General features: G+C 37.0%; 1 protein-coding gene across 2 annotated transcripts in view; it reads right to left on the reverse strand.

Annotated features, from left to right (window-relative positions):
• Positions 1 to 16,643, reverse strand: part of ITGAV (integrin subunit alpha V) — a 103,716-nt gene that overhangs the window by 49,637 nt on the left and 37,436 nt on the right. Inside the window, exons 3-6 of one of the 2 annotated variants that reach the window (XM_002712329.4) lie at positions 13,679 to 13,770; positions 10,460 to 10,574; positions 3,855 to 3,916; positions 1,326 to 1,371 (exon numbers count right to left, since the gene is read on the reverse strand). In XM_002712329.4, coding sequence (XP_002712375.1) covers positions 1,326 to 1,371; positions 3,855 to 3,916; positions 10,460 to 10,574; positions 13,679 to 13,770 — 315 coding nt within the window. The remainder of the gene's footprint in view (positions 1 to 1,325; positions 1,372 to 3,854; positions 3,917 to 10,459; positions 10,575 to 13,678; positions 13,771 to 16,643) is intronic. The other variant, XM_070070495.1, reaches the window with a different exon arrangement.

A 16,643-nucleotide genomic window follows, 5' to 3' on the forward strand; every position in this document is an offset into this window, starting at 1 on the left:
CCCAAGTGGTAGCTAAGACAACTGTGCCACACAATCTACCCCCATGAAAGTTGACATAACTGATAAAAACTTGGAATTACAGCTGTCTCTCAGTCCCTTGGGGGTTTGGTATCTATCCTTGTAGATACCAGACTCTACAGATGTTCAAGTCCCTTATTTGCATATGAACTATGTACATTCTCCTGTATCTATGAAATCATCTCTAGATTATTTATAATAACTAATACAAAGTAAATACCAAGTAAATAGTTGTGATACTGTATTGCTTAGGGAATAAAAAGTTTGCCCATGTGCAGTACAGATGTCAATCTTTCTAATCAAATTTTTTTTATCTGTGGGTAGTTGAATACACAGTTAAGGAACCTAGGTATATAGAGGTCTGACTATATCTTTATTCAGGCTACCAGTTAAAAGTAAGCTCTGCTAATAAAAATGGAAAAATATGTCATGTCACAGTGGATTAAGCTACATCTTGGGATACCTGCATACCATTATGGGAGTGCCAGTTCGAGTCCTAGCTCTTCTTCCAATCCAGCTTCCGGCTAATGCCCCCTGGGAAGGCAGTAGATGATAGTCCATGTACTTTGGTTCCTGCCACCCACATGGAAGACCTGGATGGAGTTCCTGGCTGTTAGCTTCCTCAGGGCCTAGCCCTGGATGTTGAATCAATGTGTAGATTTTTCATTATTTCATTTTCCATTAATTTCTTGAACGCCCTCATAGTGTTTATCTTCATGGAGAAGTATATATCATACACAATAAACTATCTTAAATTACTTTATTTGCTTCATAATCTACATAAACTATTCAGTTTTTCTACCAGTTAAATATTATTTTTTAAAAATTTGTGTAACAATGTTTACACAATTAAATATATTTTCCATTGTTTCTTTAAATTATTTGAAAATAATCAGATGTGGAGTTAGTGCCATGGTATAGCAGATAAAGCTCCCACCTGCTGCACCAGCATCCTGCATCCCATATGGGTGCCAGTTCACGTCCTAGCTGCTCCACTTCCAATCCAGATCCCTGCTAATGTGCCTGGGAAAGCAACAGAGGATGATCCAAGTACCTGGGCCTCTGCACCCACATGGGAGACCCAGAAGAAGCTGGGGAGTGAACCAGTGAATAAATGGAAAATCTCTCTCTCCCCCTCCCTTCTTCCCTCCCTCTCTCTCTCCCTGTATTTCTCCCTGCCTTTCAAATAAATAAATAAATCTTTAAAAAAAAAAAGGGGGAGATAAACAGAAAATATCTCAGATGCATAATAAGACAGATGAATCAGAGATAGTCACTATTGAGTAACTTAAAATATATTAACCTACCTTGCCAATAAAAGCTACCAGGACCACCAAGAAGTACTCTGTCAGCCTAGATTGAATCAAACAAAGATGTATATATATATACTTAAAAAATAGGCATAACACTGAAATCTGTGCAATAACAGATACATACAGATATATAGTGTACATAAATATATACACAAAATCTTAAATGTCAAACTCATCTAATTCAACTCCCGTGGTTTTCATTCTTCCTACTCTAAAAATTAAAAAGGAAAGCTACAATGTATTCATTTAATATATAAGAATATAAAAACTTTATTTCTGCGGATCTTAGTTTCTTTGCACATCTAGAATGAAGTAATAGTGTGGAGTATTACTCTGGGTTAGAATGAGGAAAAAGTCACTTCTTACTTTGGCATTTCAGACTTGGGCCTAGATAAGGGAAATTTTCTTTCTAACAATCATTGAAGACTTTCATGATAAAGGAAAATTATGTTTAGTATTCACAGATCTAAACAGGAGTAAAACTATAGAATATATTTTTAAGGAGTTATAGAAACACACAAATTTACTATACTTGTAAAAAAAACTGTAAACATCTAATTCCAAATATTTTGTTTGAGCACAATATTTTGGAAATTTCTTTTTATCGGAGAGAATAGAAAAATGTTTTCTTTCCAAAGGTACATACAGCTCTTAAGCTTTCAACAATCAATTTCCTGCCCTTACTATGTATAAGATATTTCCAAGTTGTCTTAAAATCACACCCTTTTCTCATAAATAGGTTTAAGAGAAGGAATAATTTAGCAATAAATTTCACATTGAGATTGCTTCTGAGGTTACAGATGTATAGGCACAGGTACAGAGAATATGGACACATTTTTAAAAATACTTATTTGAAAACATTATGCAAATTTACATCTAATATTTATTATTATACTTTTTTTGTTTGGTTTCTATTTGAATTATGGATAACGTAATATGAGATTAAGTAAATTAAAAATTAATCACTTAGTTGTGAGAATTAACTATAATTATCAGTACCTAGTGCAGAAAATCAATTTCATTAATAAAATGAAAATAGAGATAAAAACAAAATTTTAAAAACAGAAAATGTGGGGCTGGTGCTGTGGCACAACAGCACTACCTCCTGAAGTGCCGGCATCCCATATGGGCACCACCACTTTGTATCTTGGCTGCTCCACTTCCGATCCAGTTCTCTGCTGTGGCCTGAGAAAGCAGCAGAAGATGGCCCAAGTCCTTGAGCCCCTGAACCCACGTGGGAGACCCAGAAGAAGCTCCTGGCTCCTGGCTTCAGATCGGGCCAGCTCCAGCTGTTCAGCCATTTGGGGAGTGAACCAGCAGATGGACCATCCCTCTCTCTCTCCCTCTGCCTCTAACTCTGCCTTTCAAATAAATAAAAGTAGGAAAATGCTTTATTATTTCCACATTGCATGATTTTAATTTCTGTCATCTTCATAAATTTAAGACATCTATTTTGCTTACCTTTTTTTTAAAGATTTTATTTATTTATTTGAAAGGCAGAGTTACAGAGAAGCAGAGGCAGAGAGAGAGGTCATCCATCGCTGGTTCACTCCCCAGATGGAGGCAACGGCCAGAGCTGCAACAATCCGAAGCCAGGAATCAAGAGCTTCCTCTGGGTCTCCCATGCGGGTGCAGGGGCCCAAGGACTTGAGCCATCTTCTACTGCTTTCCCAGGCCATAGCAGAGAGCTGGATTGGAAGTGGAGCAGCCAGGTCTTGAACCGGCACCCATATGAGATGTCGGCACTGCAGATGGTAGCTTTTACCCACTACACCACAACACCGGCCCCTCACATTTTCTTAGAAAACCATTGTAAGGTTTCTAAGTAAGTTTCACTTTCAATATTTTTAATACATCTGTAGGAGAAAGCAATATTCTCAATTCACTATTCAAAATGTTCATGTACCCCCCACCAAAGTAAATAAACAAGTGAAACACAGAAAAGAAAATTATGTAAAGTACTAATGAAAAACTGTCAATGAAAACATAAATGGAAACTGTCAAAACAATCAACTCTGGACAGCATATTAGTTTAACTAAAAATATATAGCTTGCATATGTGATTTCCTATGAATATTAAATTGCTTCTGCTTCACATGTTGCCTGTAGGCATATAAGATAACAAACTTATGCATGTCTCTCAGCTTTTATAAAACGAAAGTGCAAGTCTGTATAAAGTTCCTATTGGTAACTATTGTGAAAATTAATTGCAGCTGAAAATAAAAACATTAATATTTAACAAGCCACATAACTGGAGATTATGGTATTAAATCATAACAGTTACCTATCATCTACTGAGGAGACTACCTACTTTCCTCCGTTCCCATTACAGTACCTCCCTATTTCAAAACACTACTAGGGAAGGAGTAGTGTAAGGCAAGGAATGCCAAAATGAATAGCTAGCCATTTTCATGAAAAAGGCAGTAGTTACAAAGAAGCTGAGGCACTGATCAGTTTATTTTTAGCCATAGTTTAGTGAATAAGGTAGATCTAAATCTCATCCAATCTTAAATGAGAACTTACTTTAGTAAAATCAATGCTGAATCCTCCTTGACAAAATCCCTGTCCATCAGCATCAATATTTTCTAAAATAAAAAGATTGGAAATATACACAAACCCCAAAACAAACAAATAACACAAAATAAAACATAAGAAAATTTGCTGTAATAATAATCCTAACATGATCTGTTAGTTTCTGGGAGTGGTCATTCATTCAGGCAGAGTTATTATTACTTCCAGGAAAACTTAATATACATGGTTATCAGCACCACTTCCTCAGATATGGAAACAGAGATATTTAGGTACCCATGCCAATCACCAAGAAATAGAAAGATCCACAAAAAAATGGTAGGTTTCAAACATTTTTTTAACCACAATCCACAGCAAGATTATAGTTTAAATCACAATCCAACACAAACTACATGTGTAAACTATACATACATATATCACTTAAATTTCATAAAACAATATTGCAATTTTACATAATACTCGTTGATGTTTCCTATTTCATTTCATTCTGTTACTTTCAAAATTACTGATTGTGACATACTGTATCTGTTTCACAAAACACCAATGAGCTGTGGTGTCAAGTTAAAAATTCAACTCTCAGATTCCTTCATCCTTGTTACTCGACAGTTACTATGTTTTTAAATAAGTAATCATGAATAATAACAAAGAGATACATACATTACCAATACATATATTTTACAGCCATCAACAAAAATGAAAAATGATACAGTTCAGAATTTCAGAAAATTGAATCTTGTATGAAGAGCAAAATATGAAACTATCCACACAACACATTGAGTAAATTTGGTCTAATAAAAGTGACTATCTTTAAACATAACACTTTCAAGTATTTTCCAACAGAAGACCCAACAGTTCTCCTCTTTTGTGATTACTCACACACACCTCATTCTTTTTGCAGTTCTCATGGAAAGGGACTAATTCTGAGCAATTCATCAATTAATTTAACTTTAATCATGAGCGACACTGTATCTAGAATAGTGGTAGGATGAATCTGAACACTCTCCTTGCTTTACATCCAGGACAACAGGAACATTGGGAAACACCATCCTTCAGTTATCAAAGAAGTTTTGTAGCCAATGTTACAAATATATGAAAAGTTACTTGTTTTTACTGTATTTGCCACCCAAATACAGGAAGAAAAGTATCTATTTTCAGTCATAAGGACAAACTTCCAAGAATTTCTGTCAAATAATCCCATCAAAAGTTCTGAACCAATTTTAAAGCCTGGGAATTGACCCAACTTTTTTTTCTTGAAAATGCCCTCAAGCGTGTAATGCTACCCCAATGTAAACTTCTGTAACCAAGAGGGAGTGGGAAATGAGGGGCTGGGGTTTCCACCATCTAGTGAATCATACAAAGGAATTCTGCTCTGACCTCAAGCCAGCCATTGATTTACTTTATTCAAGTTGCATCTGGAGAACCATTTCAGGCTATTTATAAAGACATCCTTTTTTGATTATCACACTGTACAATTATCTACTTTATTTAGTTTCCCAGAACATCCAGCTAAAAAAAAAAAAAAAAAAAAGTTTGTCCTCTAAAATTTTCTTAACAGGCACATACTAAACTGCATGCTTTGCCAATGTAAAGACTTTCATGTTAAATATAACTTATTTCAGTGAAGACTTTGGTGTTTAATTTTACAGGTGAGTTATGCTTCTCCCATTCGTTAAGTCTGGCAATGACATCATGAACAGTTGTTCTTGATTATGATAGATCAGCTAGTGTTTAAGATGCCCTTACTGTGATCTATGTCTAATGCTACAGTGTTTTACACAGTACCATCCTTTAACTCTTTATAGCAATACCACAAGAGATGCTATTATTATTCACAATTTATACAGGTAAGGAAACTAATGCTTAGAGAAAAGAAGTAACTTGACCATGATCAGCCAGCTAGTAAATAAAGGAGTATGGACCTGAACCCAGGGGTGTCTACACCACTCTGCTGAGCTCTCAACTCAAGAAGGTATTTATCAGTCCCTCAGTAATGGCAACGGGGAAGGAAAAGCCAACTAGAAATCATTAAAAGAGAAAATCTATGTTCAAGTAACCTTGTAACCAAAAAGCAGACAGGAAGAACAAAAGATTCAATCTGAGCAGGGAGATGAAACAGTATTAAGAGGTACTTTCAGAACAGATGGACATCTGGCCTACTGCATAACGCCAAGGAAAGTCACAGATGTGGTTATGAGAAACTGGAAGTAAAAATAATCAGTTTAAAGGTAAGTTGATGATGAACAGCTAAGTTCCTTGTCCAGGATTTCCACATAGGTCATGTTATATGTTTTCCCTGATTCGAAGTAATTAATAGAGTACCTGAAATGTAATGTATTGGACTAAAATAGACATTTTGAGAATCAATGATTGGTTATAGCCCTTGTCTCTTCCATTGAGGAAGTGTTTTTTTTTTTTTTCTCTCTTCATACTATTTATTGAATTCTTTTACTTAGAGTAAGGATAACTATATGATCATTCAGAATACTGAAAATAGATCACTGTAAAAATTGAGAATGGGAATTTGAAAGGGAGGGGGAAAAAGGGTCGGAGCATGGGCAGAAGGGAGGGTAGAGGAGAAGTGCCACTATGTTCCTAAATGTGTATATATGAAATACATGAAACTTGTGTAACTTAAATAAAATTTTTAAAAATGTAATTAAAAAAGCACTGTCCAACCAAGCCAAGCAAATGGAACTAAAACCAAGAAAAAAAAAAAAAAAAACAACTCGCAGACTGCCACCATGGAGACAATCCAGACATCAAGAAGTTAGCAAGCCAGCTCAAGAAAACCTGTTATCATCATGTAAAACCAATTATTAGGCTGTACTACTTACTGACATATGGAAGATGTACAATACTAAATTTGTGCCTTTGAAATTTTTATAGGGTTTTTTTTTTTTTTTTTGGTCTAAAAAGGAATCCAGAGTCATTAAGGAAACTAGCCTCTGCTATAGGTGAACGTCCGCTGAATGTCTGATTATTATCCAGGTTCTCAGACTCCCAGTCCTGAGATTTTTCTCTAGATCGGCTGCATCTCGTAACCTGATCCTGTAGGTAGCTTAACATTTCAACAATTGGGGCCGGCGCCGCGGCTCACTAGGCTAATCCTCCACCTAGCGGCGCCAGCACACCGGGTTCTAGTCCCGGTCGGGGCGCCGGATTCTGTCCCGGTTGCCCCTCTTCCAGGCCAGCTCTCTGCTGTGGCCCAGGAGTGCAGTGGAGGATGGCCCAGGTGCTTGGGCCCTGCACCCCATGGGAGACCAGGAAAAGCACCTGGCTCCTGGCTCCTGCCATCAGATCAGCGCGGTGCAGCACGCCGGCCGCGGCGGCCATTGGAGGGTGAACCAACGGCAAAGGAAGACCTTTCTCTCTGTCTCTCTCTCTCACTGTCCACTCTGCCTGTCAAAAAAAAAAAAAACATTTCAACAATTGAACTGAAAGGCATATAGGGTTAAGCTGCTGCTTGGGATGCCCATAGCACATACTGGAGTACTGATTCAAGTCTCTGCTACTCTGCTTCTGATCTAGCTTCCTGCTAATATGCCTAGGAAGCAGCAGATGATGGCGCAAGTGCTTGAACTTCTGCCACCCCTATGGGGAGACCTGGATGGAATTCTGAGCTCCTAGCTTCATCCTGGCCAGCCCTGGGCTATTGCAACTGCTTGAGGAGTGAATCAGAGGAATGAACATCAATCAATCCATCTGTGGGAGGTGGGGGAGGGGGTCACTCTGCCTTTCAAATAAATTAAAAAAATACATCTTTTCTTAAAATGCATGTAAAATAATCAATGGTTACTGAAAGCCAAGTCTGTTAGGAAGAAAGGCATTCCCTTTGCTTTTTCTATCCCTGAGTTTTTCCTAAGATTTGAGGTTTTATAATTTACTTTAGGTCTCAGCAAACTTTTTCTGTAAAGTAAATATTTTAGGCCTAAGAACCATATGGTATGGCAAATACTCAATTCTCACTGCACAACTTTCCCAGATAACATGTAAACAATGGATGCTGCTGGATTCCAATAAAATTTTATTTACAAAAACAGACCAGAGATATATAGCTCAAAAGTCTTAGTAACTTTTATTATTGTTTTGTTATTGTTGTTGCTAATTTCCTAGTGTGCCTAATTTTTAAGTTAAACCTTATCATACAAATTAAATTCAAAAAGTTCATGGAAATGGAATTAAAAGATGAGTTTATTTTAACATAAGTTTTTAAATACATGAAGTTTTTTCCATAATATCCATCTTCCATGAACTTTTTATAAACTTGTCATGTACATGGGTTTCAAAATTTTGTTGTATAACGGTGACTTGATCAGCATAGCCCTGACTGTTAATGAACAACTTAATACATTATCCCTCTTAGTAGTTTTTTTGTCTGCTCTACTTAATATGACTGGTTTAATTCTGTAATTAATACACAGTTATTCTTAAGTGTTGAAATTTAACTGAAATGTGATCCCTGTTAAACATAAGAGTGGGAATAAGAGAGGGAAGAGATGTACAATTTGGGACATGCTCAGGCTGACTTGCACCAAATGGTAGAGTTAGAAACATACCAGGGGACTCCAATTCAATCCCATCAAGGTGACATGTATCAATGCCATCTCACTAGTCCAAGTGATCAATTTCAGTTCACAATTGATCATAATGAAAGGACTAAGAGTCAAAGGGAGCACATAAACAAGACTAGTGTCTGCAAATACTAACCGATAGAATAAATAAAGGGGAGAGTGATCCAACATGGGAAGTGAGATACTCAGCAGACTCATAGAATGGTGGATGTCCTAAACAGCACTCTGGCCTCAGAATCAGCCCTAAAGGCATTCCGATCTGGCTGAAAAGCCCATGAGAGTATTTCAGGCATGGAAAGCCAAGACACTCTGGAAAAAAAAAAAAAAAAAAAACAAAACAACACCAAACAAACAAACACCTAAATGAAAGATCTCTGTGAGTGAGATCCCAGTGGAAAGAACAGGTCTTCAAAGAAGGAGGTACCTTTCTCTGAAGGGAGAAGAGAACCTCCACTTTGACTATGACCTTGTCTAAACAAGATAAGAGTTGGAGAACTCAAGGGGCTTCCATAGCCTTGGAAACTCATGACTGGAGCATGGGGAGATTACTGAGGCCATAAACAAGAGTGTCAATTTGTAAAGTCAACAACAGGAGTCACTGTGCACTTACTCCTCATGTAGGATCTCTGTCCTTAGCGTGCTGTACATTGAGACTTAATGCTATAACGAGTACTCAAACAGTATATTTCACTTTGTGTTTCTATGGGGGTGCAAACTGTTGAAAGCTTTACTTAATGTATACTAAGCTGATCTTCTGAAAAAAAAAAAAAAAAGAAGAAGAAGAAGAAGAAATTATCAATTCCCAACTTGACTCTCACTGGGATTAAACATGACAATAGGTCTGATCTGATTTCATCATCATTTAAAAAATCATCTATTATTTTTCACTTTATGTTTCTGTGTGGGAGCAAACTGTTGAAATCTTTACTTAATGTATGCTAAACTGATCTTCTATAGATAAAGAGAATCGAAAATGAATCTTGATGTGAATGGAAGGGGAGAGGGAGTGGGAGAGGGGAGGGTTGCAGGTGGGAGGGACGTTATGGGGGGGAAGCCATTGTAATCCATAAGCTGTACTTTGGAAATTTATATTCATTAAATAAAAATTAAAAAAAATTTTGTTGTATCAAAAAAAAACTTATCTTTTAATTCCACTTCTCCATGAACTTTTTGAAGTACCATATATATATATATATATATATATATATATATATATGGCAACCAATTTAATGATTCAGAGGATGTGGAATAGTGGACAATTCAACACAGGGTAGAGGTGCAAAAAGATCAGCATCTCTAAAGGAAAAGAATGTAGAATACGGAAAAGCATAATCCAAACTGTCTGTGCTTGAAATCATTTTTCCTTACAATGTTAATTTCATGAGAATTTTCAATATCAGAGAAGAGTATGAGATTTTCTGAATAGCCCAAAGAAGGGCAGGTTTGATAATAGTTAAAAAAAAAAAAAAAAAAAAAAAAAAAAAACTCAGATTAAGAGCAGAGAAATTCAGAATCAAGACTCCCAGCTCCAGCTTCATCTTCCTACATAAACTCTGGCTCTTTAAGGTGCTGTTATCATTTATTTTTTTTTTTTTGAACATCATTGTTACTATAAAGTATTGATTTTCAAACACTGGTATCCATCAGAATTATCTTGTAGAGCTTGTTAACAAATGCAAGTACCCAGACCTAACCTAGACCCCCCTGAATCACAACCTTTACCTGTGGCAGACCCTGTCTCTGGTAAAGAAACTCACTGGAACATTTCTAACTGATACTGATTAAAAATAAAGTTTCCTAAATCAGATATCAATTAATACTAATCCTGGCAGAAAATGAGTTCTTTGGGAGAAAAGATAAATCTGTTTAAACTTGTAATTTCTTTATATTAGTAGGATTGTTCCATTTTTGCTCTCATCATCACAATATGTCTGTCTATTTTATCATGCACACATACTCAAACACATTGTTAACAAACTAGACTTCACATCCTTCCTCTTAAAAGTTGGTACAACTTCCTGTACATACTTGATCTGCATGGCGCATACTCAACAGTCTTTGCTCCATCTTGAAGAAAGCAGGTCCCCACAGGCTCTCTCTCTTGCTTCACCTCAGTCCTCCAGTGGTACAGAGGGGCACAGGCCTAAAATTAAAGGTTTAGTTCATGATATAAAAACTCTGAATAATCAGTGGTTCAAACCACCTATGGTAACTTAGAATATAGTATCACGTTCTAACCATTAATTAAAATTAATCAACTCTATCCTAGACCTTAAATTCCTTATCAGAGTAGCAGATGAGGATTTTAAAAGAAGTGGGCTGCTGTCATGGTGCAGCAAGTTAAGCCACCACCTGTGATGCCAGCATCCATCATCGGAGCTCTGGTTTGAGTCCTGGATGCTCAGCCTCCAATCCAATCCTGGCTAATGAGCCTGGGAAAAAAGCAGATAGCCCAAGTACTTGAGCCCCTACCACCCATGTGGGAGACCCAAATGGAGTTCTGAGCTCCTGGCTTCAGCCTGGACAGCCCATAATTGTAGCCATTTAGGGAGGTGAACCAACAAATGGAAGATCTCTCCCTCTCTTTCTCTCCCTCTTCCTCTCCATCACTCCCTCTTTCTCAGTCACTCTGCCTTTCAAATAAATAAATCCTTTTAAAAACAATTTTAGGGGCTGGCATTGTGGCATAGTGGTTATAGCTGCTGCTTGCAGTGCTGGCATCCCATACAGGCACCAGTTCGAGTCCCAGCTGTTCCACTTCCAATCAAGCCTCCTACTAATGGCCTGGGAAAGCAGTGGAATATGGCCCAAGTCCTTGCGTCCCTGCACCTATGTGGGAGACCCAGAAGAAGCTCCTGGTTCCTGACTTCAGATCAGCCCAGCTCCAGCAGTTGCAGGCATTTGGGGAGTGAACCAGCGGATAGAAGATCTCTCTCCCTCTCCCTCTCTGCCTCTTTCAAATAAATAAACAAATCTTTTAAAAATGATTTTAAAAGATGTATTTTCTCTTATTCTTCCAAAGCCTATCTATAGTCTATGTATATTTCAAAATAGAAACATTATTATTTCATATATATTTCTTGACACAACACACTACTTGAAGGTCACAGATTAAATCAATTTGTTTAAAATTTTGCTTGATTTCTAACAGACACACAAAAAATTGTGTGTATTTATGAGGTTCCATGTGATGCTTCCCATACACATTTAAACTGTGTAATGTTTAAATCAGAGTAAACACATCTATCTCCTCAAACATTTAACATTTATTTTGAGGGGAAAACATTCAAAATCCTCCTAGCTAAACAACAAATACAGTACATTATCATTATCTACAGTCACCTCACTGTGCAATAGAACACCAGACTATCCTACCCCTGTCCCACTACAACCTAATACCAGTTAAATAACCTTTCTTTATCTCACCATCTCACTACAATCCCCAGTCTCTGGCAATCACCACTGTTCTCTCAACTCATATGAAATTGACTTCTTTAGATCCTACATATGAGTGAGAGCATGTGACACTGTACTTCTGCACCTGGCTTATTTCACTTAATAGAAGGGTCTACAGTTCCAGTCCTGTTGTCACAAATGACAACATTTCATGCTTTTGATGGCTGAATAGTATTCTATTATATATATTATATATTATATTATTGTTATATTATATATTATATTATATATTATATATTATTCTCTTTATTGTCATCAGTTGACAATTAGGTTGCTTCAATTTCTAGGCTATCATAAATAGAATCAAATTTTAAACTTAGTAATACTGATATACCCCTAAATTTAAAAAAATGTATCAAGAAGACAGTAAAATAATTAATGGTGCTGGGGTGGATACTTGGTGTAGTGGTTAAAATGCCACCTGGGATGCCTACAGGCCATATCAGATTGACTGGGTTTGAGTCCCAGCTCCACTTTCAGTTCCTGGTAATTCACACCCAAGGAATTAACATACTGTGGCCCAAGAGCTTGGATCCCTGCAACTTGTATGGGAGATCCAGAATGAATTCCTGGCTCCTGGAACACATCGACCTAGCCCAGCCCCAGCTGTTGCAGGCATCTGGGGAATGAACTAGGGGGTGGAAGATATCTACCTATCCCCCACCCTTTCTGTGTTTCAAATAATAAAAAAAGTAAATAAATAAAATTTCAGAAAATAATTTGCAGCCATTATTTTATTTACTTTCCAAATAAACTGAATTTTTTGTTTTCAGAGTTCTAGATTTCAATACTATATGGAAGTGGTGGAATAAAGTATTTCTTAATAACACAGCAATCTACCAAAACTGTAACAATTTAATTTACTGGTAACAGTTCAATGAAATTTCTGTAATATTTTTTGAAACAAAACACTCATATAAACAATGAGAAAGTGACACTGGATTATTTTATATTCATGGAAGGGGGAACAGTAGCCAATCGTTGGAACTTCCCTATACGTATTCAATGCTCCAGAGTAGATGATTTGCTCCTTCTGCTTACTTCTGTTTATTTATACATCTTCCTGCCTAGAATGCCCCCACAATGAACCCCATCCTTTATCTCCAATTGCTAAAATTAGGCACAACCTTTAAATCCCTGCTGAAACTTCATCTCCTAACAAAGTTTCTAATGCCCCATAATCAGATGAAAGGTAGATAATATAAATGCCTAGCAGGTAATTAAAATAGGGAAGAGCTCTCTGAGGAAATGAAAGTAAAGGCGAAATCCAAACTTCAAAGGAGTAGTCAGCAATACAGGAGAAAACCCAGGAAAGTACTGTATCACAGAAACCAAGAGAAGAAAGGTATCTGTAAAAAGGGGGAGGATTGAGTGATCTTGTTGAATGGTGTTGAGAGGGCAAGAAAGAGAAGAATAAGTACCAAACAAAACGAAACATCACAGATATATACACAGGAGTCTTCAAAAAAGCTCATGGAAAATGTGTATTATAAGAAACTACATATTCTCCATGAACTTGGCTGGACAGAAACAAACTGATGGGAACAATCAAGTGGGGCAGGAAAAACCAACAATGTAGGAATGAATAGAAAGAAACAGAAGCCCGAGAAGGGAAAGAGATTTAGTATTCTTAGATGGGACAGCCCCTAATCAGAGTTATCCCTATCTTACTTTATTATACCCTGCACCCTTAAGCATACTGAATTTTACTTCCAGCTTAAAATCATAACACTCCCTGTGTCTCCAGATAAATTGACTGAACTCACCTGTGAGTAAATATTCAAGACTTACCAAAATTTTGTCCTGTTTTGACCTGACAGATGCCCCAAACCACTGGTGTGACTTAAACTCCAATGGGTCATCCTTGGCATAATTTCTATTGCCTAAAAAAGAATATTGTGGGGGGTGAAAAACAAAATTTAGTGTTCTTAGTATAAGTGAGCTTATTTCTATCCAGCCAAGTTTAGAAGTAGCATACTTTGACTAATGAAATACTACATTAGTTATCTATCTCATATAATTTATATATATTAGGAACTGTCAACTGATCATAAAAATATAATACATAATAGCTTAGAAGTGTCTCAAGGTTGTTAGCACCATCAACGGTCATAGTACAGATACGAAAAAGTAACCATAAATAAGTTTTCTAATTGCTAAATTATTAGCTAACCATAAAGCTCAAACTTACAATCATCAATCATATTCCCAGAAGGTCTTTCCATGGCATAAAGAAATTTATGAACATTAAGGGATATGGAACATTTTATGTATAACAAAGGCAATAAAGATAAGACTAAGACATGTACTAATGGCATTATAATACAAGAGTCAAAATCCAAGACATGAGTTGGCCAGCAGGAAAAAGAATGTTCATCTAAACATTTACTTTTTAGCCCCAGCTACTGAGAAGATGACCCCAATGTGCCAGGCACTCATGTAAAACACTGCAGATTTTTTTTAAAAATAGTTAAAATCTGTTCCATGATCTGATCAGGAGGAAATTACAGAAATAGTTGCACAAAGTAGTTTAGAAAGGAAGTCCTATTTTTTAAAAGTCCAGTTGTTACTCTTAAAATCTATTTAAAATAATAATTTTTATTAACATATTTTAATAACTATGTTGGACAATACAGCAGATAAATATTGATTTTACAAATGTTAGCCAACACATAAATACCACCAAAAAGCTTTCAATCATTTCCTTGGGGAAAGGTATTTGCTCGGAATGCCCACATCCCATATTAGAGGTCCTGGGTGGAAGTCCCAGCTCCATTTCTGTTTCTGGCTCCCTGTTAATGTACATCCTTGGAGAAAGCAGAGGATGGCTCAAGTCCTTGGGTCTCTACCATTCACTTAAGAGACCTGGATTGAGTTCCTGGCTCCTGCTGTCAGACTGGCCCAGTCCTGACTTTTGAAAGTATTTAGGGAATGAATCAGCAGATCAAAGAGATTTTACTTTCTCTCTCTCTCTTGCTCTGGCTCTCTTGTCTACTTGCTCACCACCTCTTCCCTACGTTTCAAATAAAAATGAAAATAAATAAATGAAAAAATTTTAGAAGTCATTACAAATCCAAAATCATTTAAAAAATTGTTTCCCTAAACCCTTACCTATCCAAGATAGTGCTTATGGTTATTCAATTCTACACTTCAAGACTGAAAGCCAACTGAAGAGTTATAAATAATGAAATTTTCAATACCAGATTTCTTACAGGCAAGGTGGAGGGTGAAATGTTGTTCACTGTTTTACTCTTTTAATTATCTCATCGTTTTGAAAAAAAAAAAAAAAAGTTTTATGTGTCCACCTCCAAAGGCTTCTAACAGAGTTTAAAACAGCTAGTATTCTTTTCTGCTTAACTTTCTAAACTTGATTTAGTTATTTATTCTATCTGAAAGGCAAAGAGACAATGAGACAGACACTGCCAGAGAGAGATCTGCCATCTTCCGTTTCATTCCTCAAATGCCCAATCAGCCAGAAATAGACGAGGCTGAAGCCAGAAGCCTGGAACTCCATCCAGAACTCCCTTTAGGTGGCAGGGACCCAAGCACTGGAGCCATCCCCTGCTGTCTCCCAGGCCACACATTAATAAGAAGCTGGAGTCACAAGCAGAGGCAGGACTTGAACCCAAGGACTCTGATATAAGATGCAGGTATCCGAAATAGCATCTTAACTGCTGCACCAAATACTTACCCCAAGTTTAGCTTATAAAATCTATTATTTTAATTTTTAACTGATATATTAAAATTGTACATATTATGTAGCATGTGACAAATTTATACATGTACTCATTGTACAGTGTACACCTCTGTTCCTTGTCAGTGATCATAAAGGCACAATTTTATAGAGGGAAGGAAGCAGAAAATATGGAACTAGAATAGCTAGTGCATGCCCTTTATATAAAATCAAGGCTTCCAATGGTGGCCAGCTTGCTTCTGAAGCCTATGTTCACTATGTTGTTCCACTGGTCACCAAAGAGTACCTGTGCTGTCTTACAGTTCCTATACTCTCACAGTTGTGTTAAAACAATGTAACTAATTCTTGCTCATAAAGGTAAGAACAGAAGTAGCACACTTCATTTCCAGTTCAAGTACAGTTAACAGTGCAAATCAGAGACAGGGAATTTAGCGTAGCAGCTTAAACTGCTGCTTGAGATGCCACTATCCCATATCAGAGTGCTAGGTTTGAGTCCTGTTACTCTGTTCTGATCCAGCTTCCTCCTAATGTGCATCCTGGGAGACAAAAGATGATGGCTTGAATGCTTTGGTTCCTGCCACCTACACAGACCATATGGGGCTCTGGGATCCTAGTTTCAGCCTGGTCCAGCCCTGGCTGTTTTGGGCAAGGGGGAAGTAAACCAGTGAATGGAAGATTGATGTCTGTCTCCTACCTCTCAAAAAATATAAATAAATGAATGTTTTTATAAAAATATGGATATGAGGTCTCTGTTTCCCGTCTCCCATCAATGAGGCCATGAGAACGGTGGAGCTCCTACATGGAAGTATTCTCAGCCCAAAGCTCTAAGCCACCAGACACAAATGACCCATACTGGACAGCACCAGGAAGAAGACATTATCTCTTAATGGATGGTAAAATCATGCCATTACTGAAATACATTCTTGCATGTCTTAATACATATTCTAAAAACATAATGTAATTTCAAAAAGGGTCTGACCTACAACCATAAAAACGTTTAGCCCTTAGAAGAATTGGATTCCGTTGATAGCTGTGCAAGGATTTTAAGCACAAAATTTATAG

This window comes from Oryctolagus cuniculus, chromosome 3 (genome assembly GCF_964237555.1).
Source record: "Oryctolagus cuniculus chromosome 3, mOryCun1.1, whole genome shotgun sequence".
Classification (NCBI taxonomy): Eukaryota; Metazoa; Chordata; class Mammalia; order Lagomorpha; family Leporidae; genus Oryctolagus; species Oryctolagus cuniculus.